Source organism: Mustela nivalis (assembly GCF_964662115.1).
Source record: "Mustela nivalis genome assembly, chromosome: 12".
Classification (NCBI taxonomy): Eukaryota; Metazoa; Chordata; class Mammalia; order Carnivora; family Mustelidae; genus Mustela; species Mustela nivalis.
This window is the reverse complement of record NC_139031.1, coordinates 31,893,344-31,911,448: the sequence shown is the minus strand read 5'-3', so window position 1 is coordinate 31,911,448 and position 18,105 is coordinate 31,893,344. Positions and strand designations below refer to the sequence as shown.

The following is an 18,105-nucleotide window of genomic DNA, read 5'->3' as shown; positions in this document are numbered from 1 at the left end:
AGAAACAGACCCACCACTGAGTCGGGAGCCTGATGTGGGGCTCCATCCCAGAACCCTGAGATATGACCTGAGCTGAAGATAGACACTTAACTGACTGAGCCACCCGGCCGCCCTGAATCCTACTTTCTAAATGATCTAGTGTACTTTTTTTTTTTCTTTAAATTTTCAAAGTAGTTTTGAGATAAATTCATTTAAGGGTTAGTAACTACCTGGCTATGTTGAGGCTATTCCTAGGAAAGTTATAGTTTTAATGAATTAAGGAAATCAGAAGTGAGTAGATACTACCCTCTCCCCCATCATGCATTTCTATGTTTATTCTCATTTTTTTTTTTAACATGCAGGGTCAGGAGTTTGACAGGTAGTAATTTGATTCTGTTTTGCTATTTTTAAGTTTATTAGTCTGGTAATTTATCCGTGATGGCTTCGCTTAACCAAATATTTCTTTCTAGAGGAGAATCAAGTAGCTAATAATCTGAAAATTCAGTGGATGTCTTGCCATCTAGAAAACTTTCCAAGTAGGTTAGGTTGACAGATGTATTTCTAAATTTTAAAATACTCAATATCTCTTCTGTTAAGTGTAGAAAAAAAATCCTCAGGTTATAGATTTAGTAAAATATAATATGGTCCTTACATATTTTTCAGATAATTTTTTGTACTTTGAGAGTCTTTCCTATAAATGTATTATATATAACTATGTAGTATTACTTACTCATAGGAGAATAGAGAGAGGCTTTATTCTTGAATCCATTTTGTCACCATTTCTTAGTTTAGACTCTTCAGCAATTCTAATATGGACATTTGCCTAATAACAACCTAACTGCTTTTTTTACTTTCTTTCTTTTTTTCGGGGGGCTCTAGTTGCTCCACTGCCCAGTTGTCATACACACTGCTGCCAAATTAATCCTCTTTATAGTTAGGTTCTTCTTTCTCAGAAAGCATCAGTGACTCTGCTTTGCCTCCTAAATGAAGTAATTACTCTGTCAATCAGGGCCTTTCACTTTTATTCAGTAAATATAATTAAACACATGCTATGTGACAGGCATTGAGCTTGATGCTTTCCATGATATGGACCTAACCTATCTTCTCATGTGTTTCATTTATCCTGGTCCCTGTAACTGAAATACTCTTTTCTTCCCATCTCTCCAGTTTCTGCAAGAGAGTCTACTCATTATTTCAAGGCCATTTTTCATTGTCAAATTTCTAAAGAAATCACCCTTAAAGCACTTCTTATCCTTGCCTCAACGAATATAATCTTTTAAAATGTGTATTCTCCTTGATGCTTTCTTTATTGGTCATTGTCTTATAGTACTTTCTACTTTGTGTTATGGTTATATTTATCTGTTATCTTTCCTACCCAACTGTAAGTCCTCTGATCATAGGATCTGTCTGATTACTCTCTGCATCCCTCATAGAACCTACTCTGTTTCCTGGTATATTGTGTACTCAGTATATACTCAAGTAATTAGATATGTATCTTACAGATGGCTAACTTTTACTTTCAAGATATTGAGTGAAACAAGTTTTATTTACTGTTTTAATTTTCTTTTGCTAAACATTGAAGGCTGCAGTTTTTAAAATAGCCATATCTATATATAGTATTTATAGTTAATATAAGATCAGTAATAGAGAATTATAATTTTATTAAACTTGCCATATGTAGTACAGGAGATTTATTGACAAGTGAATTATTCCTGCTGTTTTAAGAGGCTTGAGTTTTGTAATCTTAAACAATTGGCCTTTTTCTTTTTTAGTGCATTTGCACAGTATAACTTGGACCAGTTTACTCCAGTAAAAATTGAAGGTTATGAAGATCAGGTATGTTTCATATGAACACATGAAACCTGTCCTTGTTTCATTTATAATGGTTAATGTATTCTGCAAGAACTGTGAAGTGGTATGTTTAAGATAAAGTGTTCATTTTAATCATAGCCTCTTATAGGCAAAGTAATTGAAAATTTGGGTTTTTTTGTTGAGACAATAATACTACTAGCAGAAAGTCCCTTTTAGAAGTATTCAAATGTAATTCTTTTAAGATTTTAGAAAATAATTGCTTTAAATCTACTCTCTTGTTTTTTATAGGAAAAAAAATCAATCCTATATTAATCCAAAATCTAGAATATATATTAGTAAGATTTATATCATATTTTGGTTGCTCTGGAATTCTACAGTTCTTCATGTGAGTAACTTAGCATTTAGTAATTATTAAATCTTTTCTTTCCGAAGTGAAAGTTAGAATTGCTAAGCTAAGAAAAGCCACCAAAAGTCACTAGTTTGGGTGTTTTTTGGTTTTCTGTTTTGAGTTATTAATAATCAGTGATTATATTAATTCATATTGTGCTTGCGTGAAGCACAACTTATATAAAACAATATGAAGAAGGACCTGGTAGGTGGAACATGAGAGAGTTGTAACAATTAGTTCTTAGTGGCTAGTCATGTCAAAGCTTACATTTGGCATTATTCATTATGTAATACATAGTCTTGTATGTATGAGCCTAGACAGAAGTTAACTTATAACTGAAGAGAAAACAAGCTTATATATATATAGACATGCATGTGTATATGTATACACATATATATATATATATATGAAGCTATATAGTGTTTCATTTTATGAATCTCCTATATTTATTTTCTTTCTCTTGGGAGATTTTAGGTTTTTTAGTCTTTCTTTTTCTTTAACTGTAAACAAAGCTGTATTGTAAATCTTTATACCTCTGGGCACATTGACCATTATTTTCTTAAAATACTTCCCTAAAAGAATATTTGTTGGAGAGCTCCCCACTCATTTATGAACCTAGCATAATATTAATACTTAAACCTAATAAAGAGAAAACAAAAATATCAAACTCTAATCTCACATATGACCATAGATTTAAAAACTTTAAATAGATATTAAAAAAAATAGAATCCTGGAATATATCAAAAGAATGACAAATCAAGACTAAATAGAATTTATTACAAGAATGCATGAGTGGTTCCATGTAAGGCAATATCTTGGTCTTATCTATTAACCACCAAATCAAAGAGAAAAACTTAATGATGCATCAATAGACAGTGAAAAGGAATTTGAAAAATCCAGCAGCTGGTCCTTATTACAAAAGACCTGAGTAATCTAAGGATAGAGGAAGACCTCTTAAATATAGTAGATTGTTTAACAAAAATCACAGTAAATATCATAGACTACAAACACTGAAATAATTATAGTTAAAATAGAAAATTTGCCAGGTTTGTTTGCTTATTAGTATCCCACCTAATGGAAGTATAGCAAATAAGAGAATGAGAGCTTTAGAAAAGAAAAGAAAACTCTTAGGTTGTATGATTTATATAATCTTAGGTTGTATGATTTATATAATCACCTCCAAAAGAAACTACTAGATTTAAAACAATTTTGTGGGATGGCTGAATTTAAGGTAAGTATACAAAACTCATTAACTATACTCTGTTGTGCAAAATAAGTACTTTACTCTAGAAGTAGTTGGAGGGGGAGGAGTTCCACTTTAATTGGTTGAACTATGCATTAACCTAGGAATAATCTTACAAGAAAGGCAAAGGAATGTGAAGACAGTGGTGGTTGTCTTCTTAAAACACAAAACAGGATGTGAACAATGGAAAGGCAATACCATATTCCATTTTGAAAATAGAAAGTTAAATTACTTAAAAATTAAAATACAAATTTATTGCAATTCATTTAGAATCCTAATAGCTTTCTTTTTTTTTTTTAATATTATTTATTTATTTTTTATTTATTGGACAGACAGAGATCACAAGTAGTCAGAGAGAGAGTGGGAAGCAGCTCCCTGCTGAGCAGAGAGCCGGATGTGGGGCTCGATCCGAGGACTCTGGGATCATGACCTGAGCTAAAGGCAGAGGCTTTAACTCACTGAGCCACCCTAATAGCTTTCTTAATTGGTCAAAACGTTCATTAAGTTGATGTAAAAAAAAAAATACATGTTTGAAAAAAAAAAATGTAAGAGCAGTAAGAATGGGTAAGAGAATTCCTTTACTAAATAGCAGAAGATGCTTTACAAGCAATGTAAAGTCAAATCAGTATGATTTTGTATATAGTAGACAAATAAATCAGTACAGCAGCATATAGAACCAGAATTTAATCCCAAAATGTATGAAAATTTTTGTGCATGACAAGATTATAATTTTAGATAGGCATATAATAAGATTGGCACAACTGGTTTCTGTTAAGAGGAAGGTTAATTTGAACCTCTGTCTCATACAACATATAGAAATAAATTCTAGGTGGATTAAAAATTTGTAAAATGAAAAAAGAATTTGTAAAATGACTGAAATTTTGAAAAAGTCTATATGTACAATACTAGGGCAGGGAAACTATCTTAAGTTAGTTTGGAAACCCAGAAACTATAGAAGAAAAGATAAACATTTTGCTACATAATAATTATTTTAACCATAAAATGAAACAGATACCTTAAATAAGGGACTCTTCTAAATTAATGAGAAAACAACCCAAAAAAACCACAGATTAAAAATATTAAAGAATATTCACTCACAGAAAAACAAGTGGCCCACACACAAAAAGATACTTATATCTGTCAGTAGTCAGAGAAATAAAATGAAGTAATGAGATATTTTATACCCATCAGACCGAAAAAAGAATCATATCCCTATTGATGGTGGTAATGTGAGGGGAATATATCTTACATATGTTTCATAAAAATGTGGAAAGTCACAGCCATTTTTTGGGAAATGTATTAAAAATTAAAAACAGACCCTTTACTTTACCTACTGTCCCCACTGCTGGGAATATATTTAAGAGAGATGGAAGCACCTGATGGAAATAAAATCATTAGCATGTTAAAATATATGTATAGAATTTTAACATATTTTTATTTTAAAGTTTATTTATTTAATTTATTTATTTGACAGAGATCACAAGTAGGCAGAGAGGCAGGCAGAGAGAGAGGGGGAAGCAGGCCCCCCACCGAGCAGGGAGCCCGACGTGGGGCTTCATCCCAGGACCCCAGGATCACGACCTGAGCTTAAGGCAGAGGTTTTAGCCCACTGAGCCACCCAGGCGCCCCCAGAATTTTAACATTTTAATGTACCATTCCTCCCCCCAAAAGAAAACAGCCTGGAAATAAAAGAAATGGTCCATCAGTAAGAGAATGGCAGAATAAATTGTTATACCCACATTATGGGACATTATGCAGCCATTAAAAAGAATGGTGAGATGTTTACCAGTTGACTTTGAAGGATTTCTATAAGGTGCTGGTGTTGAAAAAAGCCAAATGCCGAAAAATACGTGTACGTGTGCATTTTCATTCCATTCTGGTAAAACAGTGACCAAAAAAACCCTGTATGTGTGTATATGTTCGCATAGATGTGTTTTTATTTATCTATGTGGGATTGTATGGCTGAAAAAAGATTTAGAAGGATACATCCTATGTGTACATGATTTTTATTAGAGGGGGAAGTTCTGACATAGTTAAGGAGTCAAAGATTGGGAGAGTTGCAAAGGAAGAACAAGAGGGGAAATTTTAAAGCACAGAACATCACATTTATTCATGTACAACTTAATGTACATAAAAGAATAAATTACATGTTTAAACATTTGAAAGTCAGTTGAAAACAGCTGTCAATGAATAGGTTATAAAAACAAGCAGACACTTCACAGTAGATGAGATTGTGGGCCCAGGAACAATATAGGACACACAGAGGAGTGTTCTCTCTGGGTTAAAGTTGTTCTTGTAACCATTCTTATTGAAGGTTATCACCAGTCCTTAGTTTAAAGAACTGGAAATTGGTAATAGAAATAGTAAACAGTTTATAGTTGTAAAAAAAAACAAAACTCCAGCAATATATTAAAAGATGCATTCTTTTCACTCATTAGCCAGAAGTTATATTGGGAGAAAATTAAATCCATTGATCTTAGCTGAACAAGACTAGCCTCATTTCAATTATTATAGTTGTGCCATATAGTTAAACCAATTGCTTGGAATAGAATTTTTTACAGTGTTCAAGACAAAACATAAGTGAATTCATATTAATATATGTCAGTACTTAAATGCTATTTTAAATATTTTATTTCCCCAAAATTCACTGCATCATTGAAGGTATTGATAACAGAACATGGTGACTTGGGAAATGGAAAATTTTTGGATCCCAAAAACAGAATCTGTTTCAAATTTGATCACTTAAGAAAGGAAGCAACTGATCCAAGACCATATGAAGCAGAAAATGCAGTTGAGTCATGGAGAACTTCAGTAGAAACTGCTCTGCGAGCTTATGTAAAAGAACATTATCCAAATGGGGTTTGCACTGTAAGTCATCAATATGCATATTTTTCTTTTGTCTTATGTAAATATGACTTCTTATGATCTCCTGAAATCTCTAACTTACAGAACTGACATAACTTGCCATTGTTTTTTTTCTTGAAGTAAATACTTCTAAGTGTTTTTTTGAGAAACTCTAAATAGTAAATACATTATGATGGCACAGAATGGAAAAATGGTTGTACCTTGAATTAAATCCAAGTAGGAATTGTCATACATTGAGTAGAGCATGATGCTGTAAGATTCTTTAATCTCACGTTAATAACTCATCTCAGTAAGTTTAGATCAAACTTCCTTTCAAGATCTTAGAACAAATTAAATTATTTGGAAGTGGAATCATGTCCTTGCCTGTTTTATCATCAAGTCTCTTTTTAATGTGATTCTTTCATAGATTTAACCTGTTTTTATATTTTCTTTATGAAATATAGAAATTAGAAGTGCTTTTTTTTTTTTTTTTTTTGGTAAGATTGTTTGTACCTAGATAGGGTACAGCCATCCCCCTAGCCACCTCCCAGTTTGTTTGTGTTTCTGTGATCTTCTCTATAGCCAGAGAGATCTTTTTAAATACAGATCAGATCATGAAAATCCCATATTAGAAATCATTCATAGATTTTCCATTATACTTAGGATAGAGTCTAGGCTTCTGAACATGGCTTTCACAGCCTTCTGGACCTGGTCTTTGTCTACCTCTGGAACCTAAGATTACTATATATCCTGGTTTATATAGTATTTGAGGAAAAATTACATCATAACCTAAAATAGTTTACAAATTCATTGAATAATAACCTTGTTGACTAGGATTATTTTGGAAGAATAACTCAAGAATAGGTAGGTACAAGAGAGTCTTTATTTGCTCCCGGGGGATTGAAAGGTACAGATTATCCATGACTTTTAAAGCAGTAAACAAGAAGTGAAACAACAACATCATACCATCGCAAGCATTCTCTTATGACCTTTTTGGTTATAAGTAAATTAATTTTCTCACCTCTTTCCTGATACTTTGTAAAATGACTGAAGAAATAACAGCCTCTAAGATTGTGAAGGAAACAAAGATGATAATCGAAGTGTAGGTCCAGTTTTTGTTTGTGTGGAAACAGCCAGATTGGTATCTGCATGTTTAAAATGAATTGTCTGCACTTCTTGTGATACCTGTATTTGGAATCAAAAGTATAGTATGACTAGGATGTTTGTGAATATTTTTAAAGTATAGTAATGAGTTTTACTTTATACATTTCGTGCTTTTTTTATGATCCACCAAGAATTTGTGATGATAGGTGTACATGTTTGAGTACTTGTTTTTCTAGCACCAAAGTGCTCTACAATTTTTTTGTGTGTGTGTGCAGATGTTTAAAGCTGAACATTCTGTGGTCCTGAATTCACACTTCTCTTTATTTTCTTTGCCATTAAGGTATATGGTAAAAAAATAGATGGACAGCAAACCATTATTGCATGCATAGAAAGCCATCAGTTCCAAGCAAAAAACTTTTGGTAAGTTAAAATTTTATATTTTGGGGAATTCTGACATTTATATCCTTTGTAGTCCTTGTTTTATTGGTTGGACCTGTACCTTGTTTGTGTATGCCTAAGTACAATATAAACATCAATCTTGAGCCTTTTGATATAAGAAAGCTATTTACTCCATAATCAGCATATTATTTAAAGGTAGCAGTAAACCCATTGACAGTGAATAAGAGCGTGGGATTGCATCGAGTGTTTTTAGAGACTAGCAAGCAGCATCCTAAGGGAACATTTGTGCCTGCAAGCAGATCAGTTGGCAGGCCCATATGCTCATTCTGAGAATGGATTGTTCCTGACTGAGACTTAATGGGAGAAGAGGACAGAGGTAATTATAAAGGGAAAGAACAGTGATTTTTCTGGTGAACTTTGGGGGTTCTGAAGTAGATGTTTACATGCGAATTTATTTGTGCTTTGCTGGCCAATGTAAGGAATAAATACTGTTTTATACAGTGAGGCAGATTACAATCATAATTTCATTTTAATTAAATTATAATCTTGTAATCAAATTCATTGATTATTCCTTATAAAAGTCCAGTCCCCTAAAACATGACTTGCCATGTTAATCTTGGACTTTTGACAAATTGTTGAGCCTTTGTATTTTTAGACAAGATTGTTTCTGAGACATCTTCTTTATAAAATTCTGAGGTTCTACAAGACTTTATAAACTCAAAATTGAAAAAAATCTTTACTTTCATCCTCCTTTTTTGCTAATACATGCTAAGATCATCAGAATAAGTGTAATCATAATATTTGACTTGTTTAGCCAAGTTGGCTGGTTGTGCTCTCAAGGGTAAAGTAAGAGGTAATCAATAATCCCTGTGGACTAATTTGGTTCATGGCCCAAGATTGCTCTACTATTAACCATCTTAGAAATAAATGCAAGGTTACAAGGTTAACCAAGAACATTTGGAGAAATGCAATCCATTATCACTGAAGGAAAGTCAATTCTATATGTTAATGTACACTTTAATGACAAGCTGCAGTTCCCTAAAGATTCTGGTATATAAAGTTAATAAAAGTGTAGTTTCTCCATTCTAAGCATAAAATCTTGTAGCAGTAACCTACCAGTATCCTAAAGAAATAAATCTATTAATTTATGCCATTTGTGCCAAGATATGTATCATAAAATCTTGTTGAGGTGAACTATTAAAGGAAAATTCTTGTTGCTAAGTTTTATTTCAATATATATTTAGAGATGTTACAGTGAATTTACTAATCAGTTTTGAAAAACAATTTGAGCTTTAGCATATGTGAAATGAAGATGGTGTTTGTTTTTGAGTTCTCTGTTCTTACTAATTTGCTTCCCATTTCTGAATTTTTCTCCTAAACTACCACAGTGAACATTGTATCATGGAAATTAAAAGTGACTTCCACTTTTTAAAGAAGATAAATTCTAAATGACATTCAGAGGGGTAGACATCACGTATCACAATAATCTCAGTAAAATCTGAATATTTTGGTACAAAGAAATATACTTCAGTGCACCTAAAATACAGATATAATTAAAATCAAAAGATAATAGTCATGGACATTTAATAGATTTCATTAGGACTTTGTCTTCTTGGGCTCTACTCTTTCCCTAATGTCTAGGAAATAATACACATTTGTAATTACAGTGTTAATAGAAGAGAAAGGAAGAATATAAATAAAGCTAGTATATCTCGACTCCATTGATAACATACTCCATTGATAAAAGGCTATGACTCAGCATCATTTACCATTACTGTATAGTAGTAATGCCTATGGAAGGATTTTTTGAAATAGTTCTTAAATTGGTACCATTACTGGATTTAAAATTCCTTTTTTCTTTTTGTAATCAGTGTTTATATATGCATATTGTCATAATAAATCAGAAGTGTATATGCTTAGAACTTAATAGTGCTCAATATTAATATCTAAATAAAAGGAATTACTTCTTTCAGAATCACGAAATAAAAATAAATAGACATAGGTTTTTTATCCAACTGAGCTACTTACGGATAATTTTGGGTGTCCCTCAAAATCAAGGCATGGTATAAAATTCTATTATTTTGTAGATCATAACGCATTGTTCTAATGAGAGTACTTTTCACATGTTAAGTGTTAACTTTAGATATGAGTACTCTCATTCTGTGGATTTTCATGATTGGGCAGATTGCCAAAATATTACAAGGAACCCAGAAGTAATTTTATAGCAAAGCCAGTACAGTGATCCATTAACTCTGTGACTATTTCAGAAACATATGCTACTATTCCAAAAAAAAAACTAACAGGTATAAACCTGCATTTCAGAATATGTGTTTAGCATACAAAGAGCTACTAGGGGTATGGGGCACCTGGGTGGCTCAGTGGGTTAAGCCTCTGCCTTTTGGCTCAGGTCATGATCCCAGTGTCATGGGATCCAGCTCTGCATTGGGCTCTCTGCTCAGCAGGGGGCCTGCTTCCCTTCCTATCTCTGTCTGCCTCTCTGCCTACCTGTGATCTCTGTCAGATAAATAAATAAAATCTTTAAAAAAAAAAAAAAAAAGAGCTACTAAGGGTAAAAGGAAAGTTGACATGAAAAGGCTAAAAAAAGGATAAGATTCATTATCTGGGAGGCAAAAATGAATAACATATTAGATGCTTGTTTGTAATGTCACAATTTCCTACTATTAATATGTGTTTAATTTGCATACCAAAAGCCATTTTAAGTGAGAGGAGGATATGCCTTTTATGTGGAAGTTTAATCCTAAACTGGAACAGAAGAAAATTCCTGACACTTACAACTCCTTATATAAAGTCTTTCTCTTTCCAGATATCAAAACTTTTAAAATATTCTATTATTACCCAGTCTTTTAAAAAACATTTGGTACTTTGTACTCTTCAGTGGCTGTCAGACTACATTGACTGTATTTGTGATAGCCCCTGGTAATCTGAACATTTGTTCTGTTTATTCTTTTTTTTAATTGAAGTATACTGGACACATAAGGTTACATTAGTTTCAGGTGTGTAATGATTCGACAAGTTTGTAGTTATGCTGTGCTCACCACAGGTATAGCTACCATCTGTCACCAAACAACATTATTACATACTTTTAACTATATTCCGTATTTTTATCCCTTTTATTGCCTTATTAATTCCATAACTGGAAGCCTGTATCTCCCATTCCCCTTCACCTCTTTATTCAGTTTACTGTTAATTAAAGCATGTCAGTTGTGAAGAAATAGCTTAAAATTTTTCCCCCAAAAGTAGCTTATATAATATAGTTTTGATCTGTATTTTAAGCCTTAGCTTTAGAATTCTTTAGTTGTACCCATTGTATATGTCCTTTCTTATCAGTAGGATGAAGATTAAATGTAGCTCATAACTGAACTTAACCCTTTGATTCTTTTAAATATTTCAGTGATTTAAAAATGAATATCCAGCATCCATCCCCCACACTCTCATATTGTAGCATTAAATTTAAATCTGGAACTTAAAATTTATTCAAATTATTTTCCTTACCTTATTTACAGCTGCTGTTTTTATTTTTAAGGAATGGTCGTTGGAGGTCAGAGTGGAAGTTTACAATCACCCCTTCAACCACTCAGGTGGTTGGCATCTTGAAAATTCAGGTATGAAATAAAAAGAATTTGTTTACTGCTCTCTAGATGATTCTGAACAGAGAAACAACTAATTCATAAATTTACTTTTTCTCAGTACACAATAAAAATTTCTTCTCTAGATCTTTGTTTTGAGGTATTGGGGAAAACAAGTAGTGTTGATTTCATCTTTCAAATAACCTTGCAGTTCATTCCCTAGTCATCAAAAATATGCAAGGATAGCTTACAGATTCTAAAAACACAGCTAAAATTAGATGCTACCATTTGGTCTGCTCTTCAAACAGTTTGTTCATCCAAGCATCCTCTGAGTTTGAGTTGTGCTGTTGTCTCCTGAATTGGGTGGAATTGGGTGAGGTATAATATTAATGTATGTATTTGCATATAGATATATAAGTATATATTTATTGTATTTATATATTAAAATGTAGATATGACATTTATCCTTTAAGTATCTTCTGTACTCATATTTGATTTCTTATAAGAAACCCACCATAATTGAAATCTCTGACTCATTTAATATAAACTCAAATGTTTATGTAGAAGAACATATGATAAATAAGAGGAAGTATTTGAATATAGATATTACTAAACAGGTTAAAGACTGACCAGTCTTTTTCTATACTGGTTCACTTATTTATTCAGTATATTTCATTAACTATCATGAAAGGTATTGTGCTAAAAGCCATAAAGGAATAAGATGGATCAGATACAGCTGCTTTGTCATTTGACTCCACTATACATTTCTAGTCTTTATCCTGTTGTTTTTATGTCTTGTTATAACTGTCCATTAGGGGATAGAGAAGAGAGGCTAAGAGTGTGGGTTTTGAAAGCAGTCTGCCTGAGTTTGAATCCCAGATCTGTATGACCACAGGAAATCATTTAATATTAGCTGTTTTTGCTTGTTTCCTCATGAATCTAAAAAAGAAAACAGCAGTAGAAAGCTTATATGGTTGTTTGAAGATTGGTTGATATGGGCAAAATGGTTGGAACAGAGTCAGACTTGAAGTGCTTGATGAATGATGACCATTACTGTTGAATTATTCTCTCCTTCAGTTGGGTCTCAATAGCTTTCACCTGGATAATTTCTAAAATGGTGCTTCTGTTGAGCCAGAGCTTATTGAGAGCTGGGATTGTCTGATTCATAGCTCTGTCTTCATCACTTAGCGTGATGCCTAGCATATAATTGTTATTTTATTGAATATCTGGACCCTTTGCCATCCCCCAATCTACTTTTCACATTGCCATCGTCACAAAGATGATTTCTAAAAATTTAAATCTGGATATATTATTTTGTAAGACCACTCTCACTTACTAGATAGGCCAGACATGTTTGCATGGCACACAGGCCTAAATTGATTTGTCTTTACCTATTTCTCCAGTCACTCTTCTCGCTCCCCAGTCTCATACACATTCCAGCCATAAGTACCTCCAAGCCTTTCTACAGTATGCTGTTCTCTTAGCTCAGTTGCATTATCTTCCCTGGTTTAATTGTTGTCATACTTATATTGCTGAACCCAAGTCTTGTTACCTCCTTTCTGAAATCCTTTCTTAAATCTCAAAGAGTCTCAAGACTCTCAGTGTCCCAAGACTATGTACTTTGTACATATCTCTTATTGTGTTGTATTGAAAAGTAAGGCCAAGGACTCTTTTTTAAAAGCTGTGCATCCCTAGAACCTTCTGTAGTAGCAGGCGTGCAATCATTCAGCTAATGCTTATTGAATAAATTCGTGTCTGAATTATGAGGAATTAAATGGTTGGTGGAAATGCACAAAAGAGGAATGATATTTGGGAGGGAATATGGTGTGTTCAGTTTTGGAAATCTTGAGTTTAGTTATCAGTAAAATATCTATTAGGTAGAAATGTCCAGAGTCAGGTCAGTGGAGGGCTTGCCTCAGTCATTTACAGGAACAGTAAATTAATCTCACTAGGCTGAAGACAGAGTTATCCTGGAGTTTGCAAGGTCAGGAGCTCAGCAGAGAAGTCTAGGTTTAGAGCTGAAATTGGTAGTCACTTGCACTGATGTGTTGTTGAAGCCGTGAAGATCTATCTTGATGATTCCTATAATGTGTGGTTTCTGTAATTTCTTTTTCTAATAGGTTCATTATTATGAAGATGGTAATGTTCAGTTAGTGAGTCATAAAGATATACAAGATTCCCTAACAGTGTCTGTAAGTAATTTCAAAATAAAATTTCAACAACCTGATAACTTCTATAAAACCAGAACAGTTTTGAAATTAACATTTTAAGTAATATTTCTGCTTTAGATTAAAGTGTTCTCAAATAGATTAAAGATGGTAAGTTAAAAAAAAAAAGATGGTAAGTTAACTGGAAGTCTGTATATAACTTTTTTTTAGAAGTTTTATTGGTATGATTCACATACCATTCAATTCACCCATTTAAAGTATAAAATTTCATCCGTGCTTTTTAGTATATTCACAAGACTATATAATCACCACAATCTAATTTCGAATGTTTTTGTCTTCCAGAAACTCTGTACCCATTAGCAGTCACTCCCCATCTGTCTCCCTCATCAGCTTTCCCCCAAAACTTTCCTCAGCCCTAGGCAATTGTGAATTTACCTTTTAACTCTATGGATTTGTTTATTCTGGACATTTCATATAAACGGAATCCTATAATATGTGGTCTTTTGAGACTTTTTTTCACTTAGCATGATGTTTTTAATGTTTATCAGTGTTGGAGGATATATCAGTACTTCATTCCTTTTTATTCCAAAATAATATTCCATATACCACATTGCATTTATCCATTTATCAGTTGGATTGACATTTGTGGTTTTTTTTACTTTTTGCTGCTTTGAACTCCTGTGTACTATTTTTTGTGGAGACGTTTGTTTTCATTTTTCTGTTTTTTCTTTGGTGGCGGTGGAATTGCTGGGTTGTATGTAGTTCTGTGTTCAACCTTTTGAAGAACTTTTGCCAGATTATTCCAGAGTGGCTGCACCATTTTACATTTCCATCACTTGTCTACGAGGGTTCCACTTTTTCCATGATAGCCATCCTGTTTGGTATAAAGAGGTATCTTATTGTGGTTTTTATTTACATTTTCCTGATGGATAATGATGCTGAGCATCTTTTCATGTATTACTGGTTATTTGTATATCTTCCTCAGGAAAATGTCTATTCAGATCCTTCGTCTATTTCTTAATTTGTTATTTGTGTTTTTATTGTTGAGTGTAATTGTTACTTACATGTTTCGAATACAAGTCCTGTATCAGATACAGGATTTGCAAATATTTTCTCCCATTCCATGTGTTGTTTTACTTTCTTATTGTTATCATTTGCAGAACAAGAGATTTTACTTTGGATGTAGTCCCAATTTATTTTATTTTTTTTATTGTTGTTACTTGTGCTTTTGGTGTATTAATAGAAACCATTGCCTAACCCAAGGTCATGAAGATTTACTCCAGGGTTTTTTTTATAAGAACTTTATAGTTTTAGCTCTTAAATTTAGGCCTTCAATTCTGTTACTGAACTTTTAAACTCTATTGTGTTTTTCCCCTGTATCTAGATTATGATTAAATGAAGTTTTTCTGAAGTTCAGCTTTCAAATTCATGAAACTGTGAACTTGATTTTATTTCCCAACGTAGTTCTCTCACACATTCTTTCCATTACACGTGCAGTTCTTTCTTTGTGGGATTTTTTTTTTGCCCCAGTGATATTAATAATATAACATTAATAGTCAATTTTATATTTTCCTATAAACTTTTGTGTCACATACCTAAAAATGCCAATATATTATAAACATCAACTGCTAATATACAAAATTAGCTAACCAACAGGTACAAAGAAGAGTTAATTTTTAATTTAAGAAAGCATTTGATTTAACATTAAGAAACACGTGTGAACGTGTAAGGCCAGTTGCTACCTGGGAAGAGAGGAGAGCTGGTATTTAAGAAAATGTTTCACTAGCATTTAAGTGACTCTGCATTTATGCTAAATAGTACTCTACTTGCAAAATTTGCCAGTAAAAGAAACTAAGGTCTGGTTTTCCATGAGACACTGTGTTTGGTATTGTTCTTTATCGTGTCCATACATGTAACTTTTGCATAACAGAGTACTTGGTCCTATATTCTTTAGTTTGACACTAAGCAAAGATTCTTCCTAAGTTACAGACTGTGGAATTGTTGTGAGGTGGTCATAGTAATTAAACTTGACCAATACACCTTTTATGCTGCTTTTTAGAAATGAATGTTTTACTTTATTTTGCAAGATTTTCTTTTCTTTTCTTTCTTTTTCTTTAGCTGTTTTTGGACAGAAAAAAATGCACATATAATAGAAATATAATACATATGTATAAATACATAAGACATACATAAAATAAGGTATTAGAGAATTTTTTATTAACACTGTTCACATTTTTGCTGTTAGGAAGAAAGCAAAGAAACTCATATATTGGAATGTTAAAATTTTTCCAGAAGATATTTAAACACTATAGTAAATTCACCTTAAACTTTAAAATAAGCTTTTCCTGGGGTGCCTGGGTGGCTCAGTGGGTTAAGCCTCTGCCTTTGGCTTGGGTCATGATCTCAGGGTCCTGGGATCGAGCCCCACATGAGGCTCTCTCCTCAGCAGGGAGCCTGCTTCCCCCTCTCTCTGCCTGCCTCTTTGCCTGCTTGGGATCTCTCTCTCTGTCAAATAAATAAATAAAATATAAAAAAAATAAATAAAATAAGCTTTTGCCAATGTTTTAAAATTGTATTATTATGGTGGTAAATACTGTTGAGTACATATTTAATATTTAGATACAGTCATTAATTAGAAATTTATGACTAACTTCTTACCTGTAAAGACTGTCAAATTCATATTAAGTGTTATAATTGAGTTTCTCATCAATATGTATTATTAATACTTTGCTTTCCTTAAACAGTGAAACCAGGCTCATTCTGCAGACTTTCGAAATACTTCTGCCTAGTTTCCATTGGACTTAGAATAATTGATCCTACAATATTTTCACTTTGTTATAATTTCTGTGTTACTTATTAAACTATAGTAGAGCAGTAATTATACATATATTGACATACCTATTTAAAAATAATAATGGTGTACACAAAAATAAACTCAGAATGGATTAAAGACCTAAATATGAAGCCTAAAACCATCAAAATCCTAGAAGAGAAGAGAGCACAGTAATTTTTTTGACCTTGGCATTAGGAACATTTTTCAAAGTATGCCTCCTAAGGCAAGCGAAATAAAAGTAAAAATAAACTGTTGGGACTACATCTGATAAAAAGCTTTTGTACAGTGAAGGAAACCATCAACAAAACAAAAAGGCAACTTCTTAAGTGGCAGAAGATATTTGCAAATGATGTATTTAGATTAGGGGTTAATATACAAAATATATAAAGAACTTAGACAAGAGCACCTGGGTGGTTCAGTAGGTTAAGCATCTGCCTTCAGCTCAGGTCATGATCCCGGGAGCCCCACGCTGGGCTTTCCTTCTCAGCAAGGAGCCTGCTTCTCTTTCTACCTTGGCCTGCTGCTCCCCCTGCTAGTGTTCTCTCTGTCAATAAATAAGTAAAGTCTTAAAAAAAAAAAAAAAGTCTACTCAACACCCAAAAAGTAAACAGTCCAATTAAAAAATAGGCAGAGGACCTGAATAGACATCCTTTTTGAAGAAGACATACAGATAGCCAACAGACATGAAGAGATGCTCAACATCACTAATCATCAGGGAAGTGCAAACCAGTATCACAATGATACATCACCTTTCACCTGTCAGGATGGCTAAAATCAAAAAGACAAATAGTGTTGGCAAGGATGTGAAGGAAAAGGAACCTTCATGCAATGTTGGTAGGAATGCAAACTACTATAGCCACTGTGGAAAATGGCGTGGAAGTTCCTCAAAAAATTAAAAGTAGAAATACCATATGATTCACTAATTCCAGTTCTGGATATTTACCCAAAGAGAATGAAACACTAATTGGAAAAGATATAGGAATGTTTATTGCAACATTGTTTACAGTAGACAAAATATGGAAGCAACTTAAGTATCCCCCAATAGACGAATGGATAAGGAAGATTGGGGACACTACATATAATGGAATATTATACAGCCATAAAAAGGATGAGATTGTGCTATGTATGACAATATGGTTGGACCTAGAAGATACTGCACTTAGTGAAATAAGACAGACGAGAAAGTCAGTTACCATATGATTTCACTCATTTGTGGAATTAAGAAAAAAAGTGAATAAACAAAAAGATACTAATATAAAGAACAAACTAATGGTTGCCAGAGAGAGTGGAGGTGGGGGAAGGGCAAAATGGTGAAGGTGAGTGGAAACTACAGTCTTCTAGTTATGGAATGACTAAGTCATGGGAATAAAAGACATAGAATGAGAAATATAATCAATGATTCTGTATTAGCACTGCATGGTGACAGATGTAGTTACTTGTGAGCATAACATAATGTCTAAACTTGTTAAATCACGATGTTGTACAGCAGAAACTACTGCGACTTTGTGTGTCAATTATACTTAAAAAAATGGAAAACTTAAATAGTGGTATTTTAAATTACCATTTACGTTTGGTTTTGTTTTTCATTCAGAATGAGGTGCAGACAGCAAAAGAATTTATAAAGATTGTAGAAGCTGCAGAAAATGAATACCAGGTATGTTTTTCAAAAATACTACATAATTTATATTTGCTTTAACTAATGGCACTGAAATTTTAATTTCATTTATGAGCCTGAATTTTTTTCATTT

At 32.8% G+C, this 18,105-nt stretch overlaps 1 protein-coding gene across 1 annotated transcript in view; it reads left to right on the top strand.

Annotated features, from left to right (window-relative positions):
• Window positions 1-18,105, top strand: part of CAPZA2 (capping actin protein of muscle Z-line subunit alpha 2) — a 62,181-nt gene that overhangs the window by 42,300 nt on the left and 1,776 nt on the right. Inside the window, exons 4-9 of the mRNA XM_082692468.1 lie at window positions 1,752-1,815; window positions 6,084-6,290; window positions 7,711-7,790; window positions 11,314-11,392; window positions 13,477-13,548; window positions 17,949-18,011. Coding sequence (XP_082548594.1) covers window positions 1,752-1,815; window positions 6,084-6,290; window positions 7,711-7,790; window positions 11,314-11,392; window positions 13,477-13,548; window positions 17,949-18,011 — 565 coding nt within the window. The remainder of the gene's footprint in view (window positions 1-1,751; window positions 1,816-6,083; window positions 6,291-7,710; window positions 7,791-11,313; window positions 11,393-13,476; window positions 13,549-17,948; window positions 18,012-18,105) is intronic.